At 46.9% G+C, this 18,288-nt stretch overlaps 1 protein-coding gene across 11 annotated transcripts in view; it reads left to right on the plus strand.

Moving 5' to 3' along the window:
- Positions 1-18,288, plus strand: part of MAMLD1 (mastermind like domain containing 1) — a 147,810-nt gene that overhangs the window by 80,767 nt on the left and 48,755 nt on the right. For 8 of the 11 annotated variants that reach the window (XM_055375529.1, XM_055375536.1, XM_055375530.1 and 5 more), the window contains one exon: positions 15,548-15,622. The exons of the other annotated variants lie outside the window; for them this stretch is intronic. In XM_055375529.1, the coding sequence (XP_055231504.1) occupies positions 15,548-15,622 (75 nt within the window). The remainder of the gene's footprint in view (positions 1-15,547; positions 15,623-18,288) is intronic. 11 annotated transcript variants of the gene reach the window in all.

The following is an 18,288-nucleotide window of genomic DNA, read 5'->3' on the forward strand; positions in this document are numbered from 1 at the left end:
AGTCACACTTTGGATTTGATCAAGATCAGCCCTCTGCCTCCTCTATGCCACACCTTGTTCTCTGAAAGAGTTCTCTGTTGGTTCTGAGTGGCTTGACTCTTTCTAAAACTTCAAGCTGTCCTAGAAGACCAAGAATTCACCCCAGTTGAGGAGAACAAAGAATTTTAAAAATTTGCCTCAGCCTCCAAAAGCAACTCTCTCAGATGGTCTTCTTCACAGTTGAAACAGCATTGGATGACATTGAGAGAGCCCACTCCTTTGGCTGGACGTGAACAGGTGCTGCTGTACGGTATCCCTGTAGCCTCAGAAAGGTACCCAGTGCTAATATGAAACTCTGCTGCACATGCTGAGGATCTCAGCATCTGGGTGCTTGTGAACTGAGGTTGACCAAATAAAAGCAGAATGGCCTGTGAGTCCACCAAGAAACCTGCTGTCCAAACAAGTTATTGTAAGGCCTGGAAGGTGAGTGGCCAAAGGAGGTCCTTTGCAAGAGCTGGGCTTGCATTTCCAGGGTGTAGCCTTAGCTGGATCTCAGATGTTTCCCTTGTTTGCTCTCCTTCTGACACTTAATAACACCCAGGGATGACACCCTGAACCCTAGTCCCAGGAAACCATGTGCATCTGGAAGCACGTTTCTTGCACCACTCTCCCTCATCCTGAAAGCATCGCTAACAGAGATTTGCTTCAGGCATTCAGCTTAACTGGTTCTCTTGTTCTTTCCCAGAAAACAAACAAACAAACAAACAAAAAACATGTTTCAAATCAATCTTGAAATAAAATGATATCAGTCCCAGAGGAGAGTTCTCTTTTAGCAGTCCTTGAATTTACATGGAAATAATTGTGAGCTCCCTTGAAGGAAAACGTGCATCTCACGTAACAGTTGTTCTTGGCCTAAGACTAGGGCTCAGAACATCTGGGTTCTAGTCTTGCAGCTACTCCTCACTAGCTATGGGGCTTTGTCTATCCTTTGCCCTCCCTGAGAACAAAGTTCAAATGAACGAAAAGTGAGAATAACCACCTTTAATTCAGCATTGACTAGGTGCTAGGCACTTTACTAAGCATTTTTGGGGCATTATCTCCTGTAATCCTCATGATAACCCTGGGAAGAAGAAGCTATTATTATCTCCAGGAAACCAAGACTCAGAGAGATTAAGCAATTTGACCAAAGTCACAGATATAAGAAGTGGCCAACTCAGAGGCCAATGTCATCACCACTATACTCTAATGCACATTGAAAACTACAAAATGCTGAATACATATCAGGCAGGGGCCATCACCATAAGAAATCTCAGTAATGCAAGTACCTTTTCAGCATCTGTTCATTCATTTAATAGTGTGACTGGTTAATGACTCTGGCGATCTGGGGAACAGAAGAGTTTGACCTTTTGAACATTTGGGCATCTACCCAAAGTTAATAAGGCATCCAGTCTCTGCAGTTAGTGTATGGAGTTTTAACAGGAGGCAGAACATTTTGTCCTTCCCTTTGAAGTTAAGATCACGATTCTTTCCCTAGATCCCTAGATCAGTAGGTCAAAGGATTGCTAGTGTGAGAATTTAAAAGGCATTAGTACTCCAATTTGAGAGTGCTCCAGAGCCTGCATGGAGTTGAGACTCAGTGTGCATGTCACATGCCATCTCTGTCTCAGTCCATACCCCACCATAAGTGGCAAAGTTTCCTCCAGCTCGGAGCAGGTACCTATTCCCTTCATAAGGCAGCTCCTAGACAAAATGAGGGTGCAAAGGGCATGAAATGTTCAGTTGGAGGAGGAAGGGGACACAGTACTTTTTGCACATCTTCTGTGTTCAGCCATTTAATATTAAGAAGCGACTCACTCTATAGATTACAATGGGATGCCATGCCCAGCATTTCTTCTGAGCTTCCCAACCAGTCAGTGGTTGGGCAGGGTGGGGGGATTATTATTATTCTCCTTCTTTATGGATAAAGAGAATAAAGTCTGAGAAATTCAGTGACTTTCAGAAGGATGGCCATCCAGAAGGTGGGGTGCTACATCAAGGGTCCACATTTGGATGGCCCCAAGGGCAGTGTGCTTTCCATCTACAATACGACGAAAAGCAACCCCTCAGCCCATATCTTTCTCACCTCTAAATGCAAGTAGGGCTGAAGACGGGGGAGAGAGGAGCCCTCAGTGTAACAGCGTATGTGGACATTTGGATGGCTACAAAAATACTGGCCTCATTCTATCCATCCCTTTTCTTTAGACTGGTGACCTTAGACATACCCAGTAGGAGGAGCTCTAGTCACCTCCTCCCTTTGTGTTTATGTGACGGGGTTCAAGATTTGCGCCCATCAGCTTTGGAGGCATATACTTCTTGCAGAAAAAGTGCTCAACTCAGGAAGGAGTCCTCAGACTCGATTCAGGGTTGGAACAAGCTCTTTGTGAGATTTTGAGCAGGTTTCTTTCTTCTTGAGGTCAGAGGGCATGGGTATGAGCTCTAAGGGCCTGTCTATCTCTGGCCTCCTGCCACATTTCCAGGGTCCCTTCTGTGTGCCTGGCCCTGTGCTCGATCTTGAGCCCCAGGAATTCATAGTCTAGGGGCAAATTATTCCCAGGCTTCCTCCACTGGGGACAAATCTATCTTACTCTGTAGTTCTCGGTGAAACCTGGAGGCAAGTGTTTGAGCGTCTCTCTTGTGCAAGGTACTTTGTGCACATTCACTCATTTGCTTCTGTGTCACAGAGATTGATATTTCCACTTCCCCAGGGTGGAGACTGAGGCTCAGAAAGGATGGAGACCTTCCCAATGTCACACAGGCAGGAAGTTGTAGATCTCAAACTCAGGTGCCCTGCCTCCAAAGCTCTTCCTACTCCCATTCCCAGATTAGGAGCTCAGGTATTTCCAGGGCCTTCTGCAGGCCAGGCACTTTTCTCAGTGCCTTTCATTCCAGTGGCAGAGACAGCCCATAAACAGGTAAAGAGTAGAAGCAAATTTACTTCATTCTGGTAGCTCTCTGGGACGTTCTGACCAGCGTTGTCCACTGCCAAGCCTGGCAGAAAGCTAGGCTGCTTTAAAACCCCATGCAGGGGCAGCCAGCTGGGAACAGAGTGAGTTGTCGAAACAGCTCCCTTAGAAGCCTCAAGAGAAAACCCAGATTTACAGCTTTGAGTCTTTGCCAGCAGCCCCTGCTTCATGCAGGCTGAAGGCGCGGCACAGGTGCAAATCTGGCCCCAAGAGAGGGGAGCTCATGTTTATGGGTCCCCTTCCAAGACCCAGGTGATCCTAGGAGCCAGTTAATCTAGAGGCAACTGTCCCTGCCACTTACTGATAACTTGCATGAGCCTCTGGGCCTCAGTATCCACATCAGTAAAGTAGGGTTAATAACTCTGCTCTTTGCCTGCGTCAGGGTTTCTGGGATGGTGATGAACAAGGTGTGGTTGTGCACGTGTTTCAAACCACACAGGGCATGATCCTAAACCACACACTGCTGTGAGCACTTTTTTTTTAATGATCAGAGGTTGGCATTGGCTCAGAGGTTTTTTGCCATCAGAAGGGTGATGGAAAATGTGTGTCCTGACCCCTGAGGATGCCACAGTCTCATCAGCAGCCCCACTACACTGAGGAGACCTGAATCTGTAATGTAGCTGTGAGCATTCTGGGTCAAGGGCTGCAGTGTGTATGCGCCTTTCTACTTTGGGGATCCTCCCCATGGAGCACGCAGCTGTTCGCTCCCTTTGCTCCCTCCTCCTTCTTCTGCAGTAAGGGCTCTTTCCTGTTCCAGACACCCAACTGGGGTGAGAAGCCAGGCAGAGGCCTTGCCTTCACATAGACCTTTTTTCGCAAGAACTGAGCACTGCTCAGCTTGCAGGACACCACTGGGCTTGGCATCTGGGTCCTGCCTGGGTAGCCTGGCTTGGTAAACCAGTGACCTGCAAATCACAGTCTGTTTGAAGGGAGAGTGCTGGTGAGGCGAGCTCCATTTTTCAGCTGGTTTATGCAGGCACCTGGGAGCATGACACTGCCTATTTCTGAACTTTTAGGAGCCCATGCTGGCCTCATCTGCATTCCTGCCTAGCTCTTTCCCACAGTTTCCTTGACATAAGGCCCAAGGTAACAGGTTTCTGGAGGTGGAACTGCCCCAGGAAGGAGAGGGATGCTGTTGGACTCCAGGACAGAGTTGAGGCTCAGAAGTGTGCACATTTCTAGGGAGTATGCAGACCCAGGGGCCAGCCCTGTGGGTGTGGGCCTGGGGTTCCTCAAACTCTGGGCTGGCCTGTGTAGGCTGAGGCGTCTTGCTTTTACTGAGAATCCACAGCTGGAAAGCCCAATGTTTCTCTTTTTACAGATAGATATTTGGGTTATAAGCTACCCCTGGAGTGCTGCATTCCAGACTTCTGGGGAGGAGGGACATGAGCTTCTAAGATTTGGGCAACAAATTTTGATTTCCGCAGTTGCTATAGAATAATTTGTTGGAAACCTTCCTCCTCCCCTTTTGCTTTTCCTTTCCCTCCCCTTCCTTCCTGCCTTTCCCTTCTCCTCCTCATCTCCCTCCTACCTTCTCACCAGATCTCCAACCCCTAAATTCCGAAGTTAGAAAGGCAAGCATCAGCCACAGGGAAGTGGATTTGACCACTGGGCACTCAAACCCAAGGCGCAGACATGTCTCTGCTGTCATTGCCTCCCTCTCTCTTGCTCCGGGTCCCCTCGGCACAGGCCTGTCTTTGTCTGCCTCCCTCCAGTGCTGCAGGCTTCCATCACCCTCTCAAGTCCCCATTCAGAGGCAGGGCTGGCATAGGTGCTCGCTTGCTCACTCACTGCCCTGACCCTGAGAGCTTCTGCTTCTATGCCCCTAGAGCTGTGGCTGAGTATATGGCACATAGTAAATGCTCAGTAAGATGCAGCTGCTGTTCATCTTGGCCAGAAGTCCCTTAGAAATCATCTAGGCCACCCACATTGCTGGACACAAGAGAAGGCCAGTGTCATACAGAGGGGAAGGGATGCATCTAAAAAGTCGTTGTCTCTAGGCCTTACACAGGAAATGGGAAAATAACAGAGTTATTTGCAGAGTACCATTTTCTCCAATGGTTCATTCACATCCGCAGATGCCAGCAGAGCCCTGTCACGAGGCTTTGGGGTTACCAAGATGAATAGGAAACTACCTGGCCTTCAGAGAGTTATGTGGTGGAGGTGGGAAATGCATAGACCTAACATGGCAGCCTCAAGGTTGGCCATAGCACCTAGGATGGTGATGGAAAGGGTAGAAGGTGAGACTGTATTTCATAGAGACCCTTGAGGGCCTGACGGTGGAGGGTGTGCTTTAATCCACTAGCCCATGCAAATTGTTCAACAATGTACAAGACTATAAGAACAAGGCCCAAGGGTATCCTGGAGGGGATGATGTTTCTCTCCTCTCTTTTTTTTTTTGTTATTATACTTTAAGTTTTAGGGTACATGTGCACATTGTGCAGGTTAGTTACATATGTATATATGTGCCACACTGGTGCGCTGCATCCACTAACTGGTCATCTAGCATTACGTATATCTCCTAATGCTATCCCTCCCCCCCACCCCCACCCCACAACAGTCCCCAGAGTGTGATGTTCCCCTTCCCGTGTCCATGTGATCTCATTGTTCAATTCCCACCTATGAGTGAGAATATGCGGTGTTTGGTTTTTTGTTCTTGCGATAGTTTACTGAGAATGATGATTTCCAATTTCATCCATGTCCCTACAAAGGACTGGAAGCTTTGGAGCACCTGAGAACGGGCGCACAATGAGAAGTGAAACAACTTTTGGGACTGCTGGATCACTTGCACGGTTTAGAAATGGTCACCTTACTTGCACTACGGAAGAAATCTTTACGTTTTTCTGCTCCAGAAAGGTTGCCCACCCACTCTTCTGTGAATAATGGGCCTACGTGGCCCCCTGCAATGTGAGGAGGGCAACTTGGAAAGAACTTATTTCCCTCCCAGAAGATGCTCAGTTCATGCTCTAGGTCAGAGGTTGGCAAACTACAGCCTGTGAGCTAAATCCAGCCCACGGGCTGTTTTTGTAAATAAACTTTTATTAGCACACAGTCACGCCCAGTCATTAACATATTGTCTACTACACAGAGCTTCAACAGAGACCACATGGCCTGCGAAGCCTAAGACATTTACTACCTGGACCATCACAGAAGAAGTTTGCCAACACTTGGTCTGTATCACTGGGCATTTGGTTCATTTGTTTACCCTAACAAATGGTACCCATTTCAGGTAGAATTACAGGCCCTCATGCGGCCACATGTTTAGCTTCCCCTCCTGTGCCAAAGCTGGCCCCAACTCCACACTCCCAATTCCACCCTTCTCAAAAGTTCTTGCCCCTAAAAGTGTTTCTTTTCCTTCCATTTCTCCTCCCATCAGCATCCAGAGAGATCTTTTTCAAAGAGATGAAGCCAATCCTTCCTCTGCTTAAGTCCCCCGATGGCTTCCCTACAAACAAAATACAATCCAATCCCTTTCCCATAGCCTGCAAGACCCTCTGCAAATTCACGACTACTTCCCTGGTGCATTGTGTGACAGGCACACTGGCTGGCTGCCCGTCACTGGAACAGTCCAAAAGCCCCACCCCAGGGCCTTCCCACTTGCTGCCCTCCTGCCTGGGATGCTCTGGCCCCAGTCCTTCTCCTGGCCTGCTCAGAGCCACCTGCCATTCTATCACATCACTATTTTTTCAGTCTTTGAAAGAATACTGCACACACTCTTAACTTGTTCTTGTTGTTCACTTATCGTTTGTCCTACTAGAATTCCAGCTCCTTCTCTCTGGTTCCCCACTTCTCTCCCTGGCCTGTGCGCATTCTAATGGAGGTGTCAGTTCTGGGCCCCCTAGGCAGCCCTGCCTGCCCTTTACTGTCATATGACTTCATCTCTATAGTGGAGGGGAGCCCAGTGCCAGTCTGTAGGTGCTTCTTTCCTAGAATAAGCTTCAGGCCCTAAAGTTGTCTAGCCTTAGGGCTGCCCATGTGATGCTGTCAGCAAAACTAAACATGTTCTTGCCTCTTTTCCTCCCTCAAGTCAAGCCCTTAGAGTTTAGAACAATGAACTTGGCCTATATAAAATACCTCCAGGAAATCAGTCCTCAAACACCAACTCCCAACATCTGCTTTCTGAATATATGGCTTCAAACAGCTAAGTGTACAGTATCTAACTGCTGTCCATCCTTTTGTTTGTTTTAGCCACAAGACATCTAAGGAACTTAGAAAATGCCTTGCCCTTTCCTGTAGTTAAATTTGACATAAAATTACTTTATTGGCAGCATATTAACAAACAAAAATCTCCTGTGTTTTTCCCGGTAATTCAGTTTCAGTTTTCCAGGTAAGAAAAAGATAATTTTGAATGACTACAAGGAGACAGACTGTTTTGAGGTTTCCGTTAATAACACATTCAGAGTGTGCCTTCTTCCTCTGTCCCAGTCAGTGGTGCTGTTGACAGAATGGCACAACAAGTATGAAATATACTGTGGGAACTCACCCTGATCCCAACACCCTCATCAACACCATCAGCACCATCACTATTGCTACCAGCACCACCACCTCCACCACCACTACCCTCACCTTCACTACCACCACCCTTTAAATCAACACCATTACCACCATCACCATTGCTACCACCATCCCACCATCCCAATTGCCACCACCACATCCACCACCATTACCACCACCACTATTGTCACTACCACCCTTACCTCCATCATTACCACCTCCATCACCTCTACCATTACCATGATTACTACCATCATCCCCTCTACCACCACCACCCTACCACTTCTCTCTCTATCTCTCTCTCATGTACATGTACATGGTTATATGACACTTCATGATGCAATCATAGACACTGTCCACATACAGTGAAATAAGTACATGTTTTTAAATTGTCATTATTTTCAATATAGAACCTACTCTTGTTGCTATGTGCTTTGGGGTGGGGAACATCAACGTGTGTTTATGGCCAAAATTGAATTAGGATTCATAAGAAAGGGCTATATCTCCAAATGCGCACTTTTAAAAAAGTTAAGTTTGGATGAGGGATCTTTCATTTCATAAAAGGATATACTGAGGATTTCCTTTCAGTGACAAATTTTTGCTGCATTTTATTATGATTTGGTTTACAAAAGTTAGCCTTTCACACAGCTGTTCAGGAGCGCAGCCAATGACTAAAGGCAGATCTGCCTTGAATAGCAAATGCTGCTGAGTAAACCATGTTACAGGCTATTTTAGGACCACCAAGAATGTTTTTGCATTTTCAAGAGTAGAAGGAGAGATCATATTTATTTGGTATCTACACTATGCCACACACTATGCTAATTACATTTCTAAGCTCATGTAATCCTTACAACAAATTTACGAAGGCTTTACTTTCCCCATTTTGTAGGTAAGAAAACAGGCTCACAGAGGGAAAAATGACTTGCCCAAGGTGACCACCAATTACAGACAAGGTTTAAACAGACCATGAGGGCTCAGGGCCTACCTCAAGCCCTCTAATCACCCTACACTGCTAAGTTCTTCTATTAGAATTTGTTGTGCAGAAGGTTTTCTTCTTTATCTTCTTTTTTTTTTTTTTTTTGTATAATCAGATTATCCATTTGCCTACAAAGCCTATAGTGTGCAAGGAGTGTGTAGTGGTCCAGTCAGTGTACCCTGGCACTTGAGAGCTCATTAAGGGCCCAGGAGAATCAGCAAATTCTCAGCAGCCAAGCTACCCTAACGTATATCATAGAAACTACAATAGGAGATTTCTTCTCTGAGGTCACTGCTATCTGGCACTATCCTGTGATGTATGGTTTGGAAAACCTTGGGTCAAATACAACCGTCCCTACAAGCAAGTCAAAATATCGTGGCTGAAACTAAAACTGATTTTTTATCCTCAGTCTAAGTGCGAAGAGCTGAAGTGATCTGCCTTTCCTTTAGCACCCCAGAATTACCTCTGGGTTCATTCGGGGAAGGCTGGCTTACTGCTGAGGTGTCCACACATCTACCACTATACATGCCTGGGGTTCTTGGGGGTTCTGTTACCTGGGCTGAACTCTGGAGTCCTGAGTGCCAAGCTCTGCTCTGCCACTATCTATATGACTTTTAGTAAGCCACCTGCAACTCCTTCGCCTCAGTTTACCCATGTGTAAATCAGGGACCCCAAGCAAAGCCCTGCCTACCTCCTAGGATTCTTGTTAGAATCAAAGGCTGATGAATGAGAAAGGACACTGTCCACTGAAAGGGCCTGGGATTTTATAAACGCCTGTAGTTGGTAACACCAAGACTTGGATCTGAAGGTCTAGAAAAGCGCAACATCCTGAGAATCTGTATGGATCCCTTTAGCCTACTGTGAGTGCTTATGTCATGTCATGAACATGATATACCCCCCCATACAGCCCTAAAAAGTCTTTGCTACTAGAAGCCGCATCCTGTATGTGTATAAAAATACAGAACCAACCTCCCAGGTACACACCCGTTGCACAGGCAGTCTCTGCTGAGTCATTGTGCAGACACGTCTCTTGCTGCTTCTGGCCATGTTGTTCCCAGAAATGGCTCTAGAGGAATTTCCCGCATGGCTGAATAGATGGGGAGCATACGAGGAGCTCACCTTTTCAGGGTTCCAGATATACAGCTGGGCCGGAGGGGCTGGGAGGCAGAAGAGTGGGTGCAGCAGAGTAGGCTTGTGGAAGACAAAGCCTTCAGAAAAGTTTCTTGCCTGAGGCAAATGCAGTCCATGCTAGATGGTACATTCCCAGCCAGGAAGAGAGTGCAACATCCTCTCCAACTCAAATGGCAGTGACCAGTGGATGTCCCCAAACTCTGCCATAGGACATTAGGGCTTTACCAAGCACTGTCCAGGTTGCAGTTTTAGATGGGAAAGGGCACTTGGCCTTGAGAAGGTACAGAAGCCAACTCCCTGGTCACCGCATTTGTTCATGCTTTTTCCCTTGGCCCTCAGCCTCTGGATGCCATCATTTGGCCTGGAGATAGGAAAAGTGTTGCCTACATCTGCCTCTGGTACTAGCAAAGGCCATGGTACAGTGTGGTGCAGACCAGCAGCAGGAACAGAAAGGTGCTTCTCTAAGGAAGCTGCAGAGATTTCTCTGCCAGTCTGGAGATCAGCTTTGGGTCCCAGCTCTCCCTGCTACTCTTCCATATACCTCCAATGATGCAAGTTTCCAAGAAGACCAAGGCTGTGAAAAACAGTGTGGTGGTTCCTCAAGAAGTTAGTTCAACATAAAATTACACCATGACCTAGCAATTCCACTCCTTGGTATACACCCAAAAGAACCGAAAACAAGTGTTCAACAAAAACTTGTATGCAAATGTTCACAGCAACACTATTCACAACAGCCAAAAGACAGAAACAACCCAAATGTCCATCAGATGAATGGACTGACCAAGTGTGGCACGTCCACACAATGGAATATTATTTGGCCACAAAAGGAACGGAGTACTGAGGCATGCCACAACATGGATGAGCCCAGAAAACATGATGCTGGGTGAAAGAAGCCAGGCACAAAAAGCCGCATATTGTATGATCCCATTTATATGAAGTATTCAGAATAAGCAAATTCATAGAGACAGAGGGTAGATAAATGTGTTGCCAGGAGCTGGGGGAGGGGGGTTTCCATTTGGGATGATGAAAAAGTTCTGGAACTAGATAGTGGTGATAGTTGCACAACGTTGTGAATGTCCTAAATGCTACCGAATTGTACACTTTTAAAAAGTTAATTTCATGCTATGTCTATTTTACCTCAATTTAAAAAGAGAGGACCTAGACCATGGGAAGAGTCTTTGGACTGACTCCTTATCCCATGTTCCCTCCAAGTTTCAGCTGCTCTGATGCCAAGACTCTCATGGCATCAGAGCTCACCAGCCTGGCTCTAAATCTACTAAGTGGGGTCAATATCTCTGCAGGCTAAAAGTTGGCACTCAGGAGCTAAAATGTGCTTATTCAGTAAGCATGTGACCCCTCTGCTAAGCTACAGAGGCATGTTCTGGACATAAATTGTTTTAAATGTGGCCATTGATAGCAGCATCTCTCTTTGGTGTGTCCTAGCAGGAAGAGGTCATAGACAGGATGCCCCTCTAGAAGGTTCTGAACTAATCAGGTGTCTCTGGAATCTTCTCCCACCTACATAGCAGTTGAATTTCTCAAGCAGGGAAATTTTCTGCATAGTCTGAAGCTTGTTGCCATTTTATTTAGCCTACTGTTGGAGCACAGAGAGAGGTAAGGTCACCTCTGGCCTAAGCTTCAAAGTTCATCCCTCAAGCCTTCTAAGACCCGGTACCTAATTTTGTTTTAATTTTATATTCTGTTTCATAAAGAGGGCCCCAGATTATAAAAGCTTCAGTCCCAAAACTAGAGACCCAAACACCCCACTACAGGAAAGAAGGCTCTGATTAACCAGCAGCTGTTTTTTTTCCTTTCTCTTTATTCTTTCCAGCTCTATTGAGGTATAAGTGACAAATTAAAAATGTATAATATTTAAGGTATACAGTGTGATGATTTGGTATACATATATATTGTGAAATGATTACCACAATCAAGTTAGTCAATGCATCCATCCATAACTTCATCTAGTTTTATTTGTTTCTGAACTCATAGAACTGTTTTAAAATCATAGAAACAGTAGAAGGCTGGTTACCAAGAGTTGCGGGGCGGGGGGGGAGGTGTGAAATGGGGAGATGTCAGTCAATGGGTACAAATTCTCAGTTATAGGATGCATAAACTTGGGCAATCTAATGTACAGCACTGTGGCTATATTTAATTATACTGTATTGCATATTTGAAATTTACTGTGAGAGCAGATCATAAATGTTCTTATAGCAACTATTTTTCTATTTGCCCCATTTAAACTACTCTAGTTGGTGTCCTGGCAATGAGGAGGACTGTCACCTTGTTTCCTGACCTTGCCACTGCAATCCAAATGGGGTCTGTTTTTATCATGCCAGGAAAGGAGGGGGAGGCTGCGTGGGTTCAGCAGGGGTGTCTCCTGACTGCGCCTTCCAGGCAGTCTGTCACTGTGTGTTCCCCCAGGAGGCCCTGGACCAAAGGCCTTTTCATCTCAGTACCCCAATTTCTAACCTCATAAGGTTACACTGAAGATGAAAGGAATTGATGTAGTTAACAGGGCTGAAGCAGAGGCTTGGTAACTGGTTGCTCTTGTTATTTCCTCTGCTTGTAGAGGAAGTTGTTATAGTCTCTCTGTCTCTCTCTCTTTCTCTAGCTCTGGTTCTCCTTCAACCATTTCCCTATCATCTGAATGCCACCTTGGCCCATTTCCTCCAAGCCCCACTTCTGCTTGAGGACAGGGCTCTGGAGGCTGACAAACCCAAGTTCACTCCCTGGTTCCACCACTTTTTAGCCAGCCAAATGCCCTTAATCAAGTGACACTCCCTGTCTTCAACTGGGCACCCTCATCTGTACAATGAGGGTGGGGGTGATCACATTAGTACTGACTTCCTTGAGTCACTGGGAACATTAAGGTAAAGCCTAAAATGCATGTGGAACTGTACCTGTCACTTAGTAAGTATTCCAAAGTCACTCTTGAAGTCTACTTATAAATCAGGTCTCCCTTACTAAAACAAAAGGAAATGGAGAAAGAGAAGAAAGGAGAAAGATGGGAATAAGAAAGGAAGAGAGGGAGGGATGGAGGGAGGGAGGGAGGAAGGAAGGAAGACAGGCGGGCAAGACTCTTTAATCTTTGCTCCTTGTTCTCTCTAGCCACTCACACTCAAGTTCCAGCCCCCACCAATTTGGAGATGATTCCCTGATAAACCTCTAAATTGCAGGCATCTCTGTTCTTCATTTCTAAGATGAGGATGATAATGGGAATATCTTTCTCATAGAGTTGTAAAGATAACTATGTGAATGCATACAAAGTGCTTAGTACCACAATAGTCATTTGTGTCTTGTGATTCCAGGAGTTTTGGGCAGAGGATTGTGTGCCCTGGTCAGGGTGCCCACAGGCAAGGTTGCCACTGATCTGATGGGGCCAATCCAACAGGCCTGGAGCCCAGAAACAGGCTTCCATGTCCAATCCCATGTCCTGCTCTTGGGAAGGCTTTCCCACTCCGAACCACAAAACCACTGGGTTTATCTGGGCCACCCTGATGAAAGTCACATTCCCCTGAACAAAGATCCTCACCACAAGGGCACCTGGGTCATCCTGCTCTGTGAAGCACTGAAAGAGTGAGGCAGAAAATGGAGTGACTACTTCCAGAAATGGAATCACCTCAAGTCATATCAATTCTCTTGGGAAGAGCCCCTTGGGTTTGTATAGTTCTTTAAAGTCTGAGGGACAGTGGAGAGGCAGGTCCCAAGGAGTGCTAATGCAGAAGTAACATACTATGGCAGCCTGGCATGGGTCAGATCATAAGGGGGACAAGCCAGGGCGTGGAGGCAGGACTGGCAGGGCCTGGCAGTAAGAAGAGATATTGCTACTGCATTCACACAGTCCCAATCAGAAGTCTTGGAGATTATCTGGAGAGAGAGCTGTGGCTACCCCATATAGTACATGACTTCCACACAGCCCAAACTACCCTAATTAATAATGACCCAGAAGCTGATTGTTTCTAGCTCTCAGATTAGCAGTGGCTCCTTATTGCCCCAGCTTAGCTCTACCAGATGTCCTGTCCCTGAAATGTACCAGTAGCCCCTCTAAAAACCCACTTGGCTCATCAGGGCCCAGTCCAGGGCCCTCCCCACCTATCCCATTCCTAATCCCATCAGCATTAGCGAGAAGCCCGCCACTGCCTCAGGGACCTCGCATCTGGAGACTCAGCCAAGATGGTGGCACCTGTGAGAGGATCCACAGGTAGCCAAGTCCAGGTAGCCAGAGGCCAGGTGGCAATGGGGAAGAGCATAAGTGAGGCCTGTCCAATATGCCCTCATCAGCCAAATCTGGGGCCTCAGTTTGGGCTTTGTGGTGTGAAGGTACCACCTGCCAAATGGGCCTGGAGTCACCAGCATAGCTGCCTTCTTTCTCACTGGGTGGCCCTGGAGGTGCCACACTTGCAGCATTCCTGGGTGGTCCTTCTGTGCATGGGCTGTAGGTGGAGGTGTGGAGAGCTGAGGACAGGGTCAGGCACAGCCCAGGGCAGCCTAGAGATATTTACATCATGATGATGGGATTAGACAGCCCACTCGCTTGTGCGGTATCTGGACGCCACTGGCTTGCAGAGCATTTGGGGGTTACTGCTTGAGAGTGTTTTCCACTGGTCTTGTCACTCCCTAGGTGAAGGAAAGTCTGGCTTTTGTAGGAACTGCCTGGGTCTCTGGTGGAGTATTTCCTTCCTCACCTCTGAATTATTCTGCCTCTTTAGAGCATTCTAGAAAAGGGGTGTTTTCTCAGTTCATTGGCCACACGGCGTGGCTGCATCCTGGTGACATTCTCCCAGCATCAGATGGTTGGAGACTGCAATGAGGAGGCTCCACACAATTCATAGCCTTCAGCCAGGCCCCTTGCTGAAGTGCTGCATGGGACGGAGAAGGCCAAACCAATTGGAGAGGGACTCGATGGAAGCCACACATGGAGTCTTTGTGTTGTTGTCCAGTACTTACTGTGGTTGCCCTGCTCCCATTGACCTGGACGATCCACGTTACCATCTGCCCCTCCTCCCAAGAAAGGGAAGCTTCCTGTTCTTGGAGTTGGCACTAGGAGCCACCCTCAGTGGCTTAAACAGATTTTTTTTAACTATGAGGTAGTGCACTAGATGTACTAGACTACAGGAGATGCCAGCTCTGTAGCCATCATTTCACAATGCAGCCATACCTAAGAGCCTAGGACAGGCCACACCCGGTGGGTGGAGCAGGGGTGGGCCACAGCTGGAGGACTGAAAGTGGGATCTCAGCCTCAGTTACAGAGGCACTCCCTGATGGCCAGGCAGCAATCCTGTGGGGGGCTTTGTCATCAGAAAATAGGAGCCCATCATTTCTAGAAGGTTGGAAGCACCATGGTGAGATGGGATGTGTGTCCAAGAGTTAAACTGGTCTGGAGTTCTCTTTTAACACAATCATCACACCCCTTCATTTAATCTATGCTGGACTTTGACCATAAAAAACCAAACTTGAAATTGGGATCCCTGCACCGACTGGTGAGGCACCTAGGAGAGGGTTGGTTTGGGTTCCATATGACTGACATAAAGCAGAGCAAATATTGGCTTGGGACCCAAACCAACCCTCTCTTAGGCTTGTTAAGGCCCCATTCAGGATAGTTCCCTGGAGGTGGTTGGAGAGCTGGCAGCCTTTCTGGTGACTGGTGACCTGGTAGTACTCTCTAATAGAATATGTCAATAAGCACAGCTCATTTGACCAGAATCGTAGGCCGCCTTTCTCGATCCAACAGGTGCAGACCTGCTACTCTCAGGATTCACTTTGCTAGTCTCCCACACTCCACACCGGACCCCACAGTCTATGTTCAAGTAATTCCCTATTTAAATGTCATAGATATATTTGGGGAGGCTCATAATTTGATTCAAGTAACAGTCTGATCTGTGCCTCTCACTGAGCTGGTGCAGGTAATACTTTCTTTAAGAGTGTGTGCAAGTGGCTCTCCTCAGCCTACTCTCACCCCCAGGGAAAGAAGCCCTCGTGGATGGAGGAAGAAGATTTATCTTTTCTCTACAAGAGCAGCCCAGGAAGAAAGCCTCAGGTAAGCATAAGCTTACCAAAGCTGGGACCCATTCACTTTACAGTGGGGAAACTGAGGCCCCGAGTGTGAAAGGGACCTACAAGAGGTCACACCATAAGGTCCTTTACAGGCAGAGCCCAGGGAGAAGTGAGAAGGTTGGGCTTAAATGATCTCTGCCCGGTGGCCCTGGTGGCCTCCAACCTCGGTTCTGCCTCCACTTCTCCCTTTGCCTGTGTGATTTTGGGCTTGTTAGTCAAATTTAGGTGAAATGCAGATTAAGCTTGTGAACCTGGGTCCAGCAGAAGTGGAGTCATCTGGATTGGGACAGAGCCTTCTCCTTTGACCTTTAGCTTCTGTTACAGCTACCTCAGGCAGCACCTACTTCCTCTATAGGTCAACCTCACCAAATCCATCCAGATGTTTCTCTTCTCCCCACAGTAATCATCTCTATCCCACTAATGACAGAACCTGGGAATGTGTTTGGAGAAGACTGGGTGAGGATTTCTTCCTGTGAAAACAGAGTACAGGCCTCACCAGGCTTAACATGAGTGGGTGTGAGCAGCCCGTCTTGAAGGGCCCAGCAGTTCTGACAGTCTAGGAGTTAGAGGCTAGCTCTCAACAAATGCTTGTTCAGTGGCAGAATACCTTGATTCTTCTCAGGAGATGGTACAATACAAATTCTGAGCTCATTAAATTCATATACATCTACAGGTTGAGGATCATCCTTAGAGCTGTCAGTTCTTCCAACTGGCATGTCTACACTACAGAAAAGGAGAAAGTAGTTCTAGAACACTGCCCACCCAGGTCCGCTCATCTCTGCCTTTGTCGGCGCACTTCCAGCCACTCCAGGCTGCTGCTCAGATAGTTCTGGCAGAAGCCTGTTGAAGCCCCAGCCCTCAGGTCGGGGTGGCTAAAGGCTGATGACTGTGGCAGCCTTCAGAGTGGCAGGTGGTGGCAAGCAGCAGGAGGCAGGAGTTTCCAGGCTCAGCCACCAAGACAGCATCCCTGGCTGTCAGGTCAGTGCTGTCAGGTCAGTGCTGTCAGGACTAAGCTGCTTGCCTCCCCCTACTTCCACTCCATCCCCCTATCCTAGTGAATGCATCCTTATTTGTAAGAAAGCAACAGAGGCCCAACACGAGGACACAGGGCCTTGAGAATGATATCAGTAGTGATTACTGCTCCCCAAGTGCTCTCCTCAGTGAGTACAATGGAACCTTTCACTAATGCTGTGAAGCACACATGGTGGGCCAAGTACCCATTTTACAGAAGAAGAAATTGAGCTTCAGGGAGGGGAGTGGCTTGCCCACAGCCACACAACAAACGGAGGAGCTAGGACTTAACTGCAGGTCTTCTCATGCGCATTCCAGGGCCCCTTCCTCCACCGCAGCCTGCATCTGCCTGCATCGAGTCCTGGTTCGGGCGAATCAGGGACACCAATAAATCCCCGATTTGTAGGTCGAGGTTCTTGCTCCAAACCACCCATTATCAGAGATTTGCTCCTGAGACATAACTGACTCCTCTTGAAGCCAATCAGCATTAGCATTCAGGGTTCCCTGCCATTCCCAACCACCCTGGTATTCTCCAGAGCCTCATGTCTTGCAATTCTGGAAATGCTCAAAATCCTGTTTGTTCTACAGAAAGATCAGTTTCAGTTTGCTGGGACATTCTGCTGAAAATAAACATGTAAATAACACATCCCCAAATACAGGCATTGATACTATACACATGGGTATTCCTTTGATCCCATGTGCAAATGCAAACATATTCATTCTGTCTTTCTCTCCCCCTCGCTCTCACTCTCTCTCTTTCTCTCCATCCCCCATCTCTTTGTCTCTTCAAACCCATTCCTGATACATTATTTTCTTATCTATTCTACAGCTACCTTCATCATGCCCCACGACATCTTCATTACTTTCTTCTGAGGTAGTCTACTGGGGACCATCCTTGTCCTCAGAGGGCTTGAAGTCTAATTTAGTTGGCCAACATCAGGTGCCTCAAAATTCACAGGGGAGAAAATGTAACAATATTGAATAAAGTTGTTCATGGAGTATGGATGTAAGGGAAGAGACTAGGAGAACCGGCTAGCAAATTGGCCTGAGCTGAACTGGTGAGGCACTAGTGAAGAAAGAGCAGACTAAATAAGCCACAGGCGATTTTCACCTTTTTGACAATTTTGCCCAGGGCCTACAAGCCCAGTGCCCTCTGGAGGGAAAATAAGTCTCCCTGAGTTTATCTTTCCTGGTTACCTTTGACCTCCTATCTTCTTGCCCAATAGGAACAGTGCATACCCTTTGCTGACCTTTTTATTGGTGTCCATGTTAAACCTCCAACTACAGTGTCCAAAATCAAGCATTTATAACAGCCTGCCAGACTTCTTTGGATAAGTTATATTCTTTATTCTCCTTATGCTCATTTCATGAACTGTATTCGTATAATCTCTACCTTCTCTAAGAAATTTTTCCCCTTTTTTGTCATTCTGGACTAGAAATATAGAAAGGGAAGAGTTGCCATATGTCATTGTTCAGACAGAACCAGAAATAATGTTGACTTCAGAGCTGAACTTGTCTCTATCAGAAGAGAAACCTTTGTTTTCTCATTATTTAGGGGGTGGGGAGGCCATCACATGCCTTGAAATGCATTTTAATGAATGTTTATAAGATCATGGGGATCACATTGGTGGCTTTGTC

Source organism: Gorilla gorilla, chromosome X, assembly GCF_029281585.2.
Source record: "Gorilla gorilla gorilla isolate KB3781 chromosome X, NHGRI_mGorGor1-v2.1_pri, whole genome shotgun sequence".
NCBI lineage: Eukaryota > Metazoa > Chordata > Mammalia > Primates > Hominidae > Gorilla > Gorilla gorilla.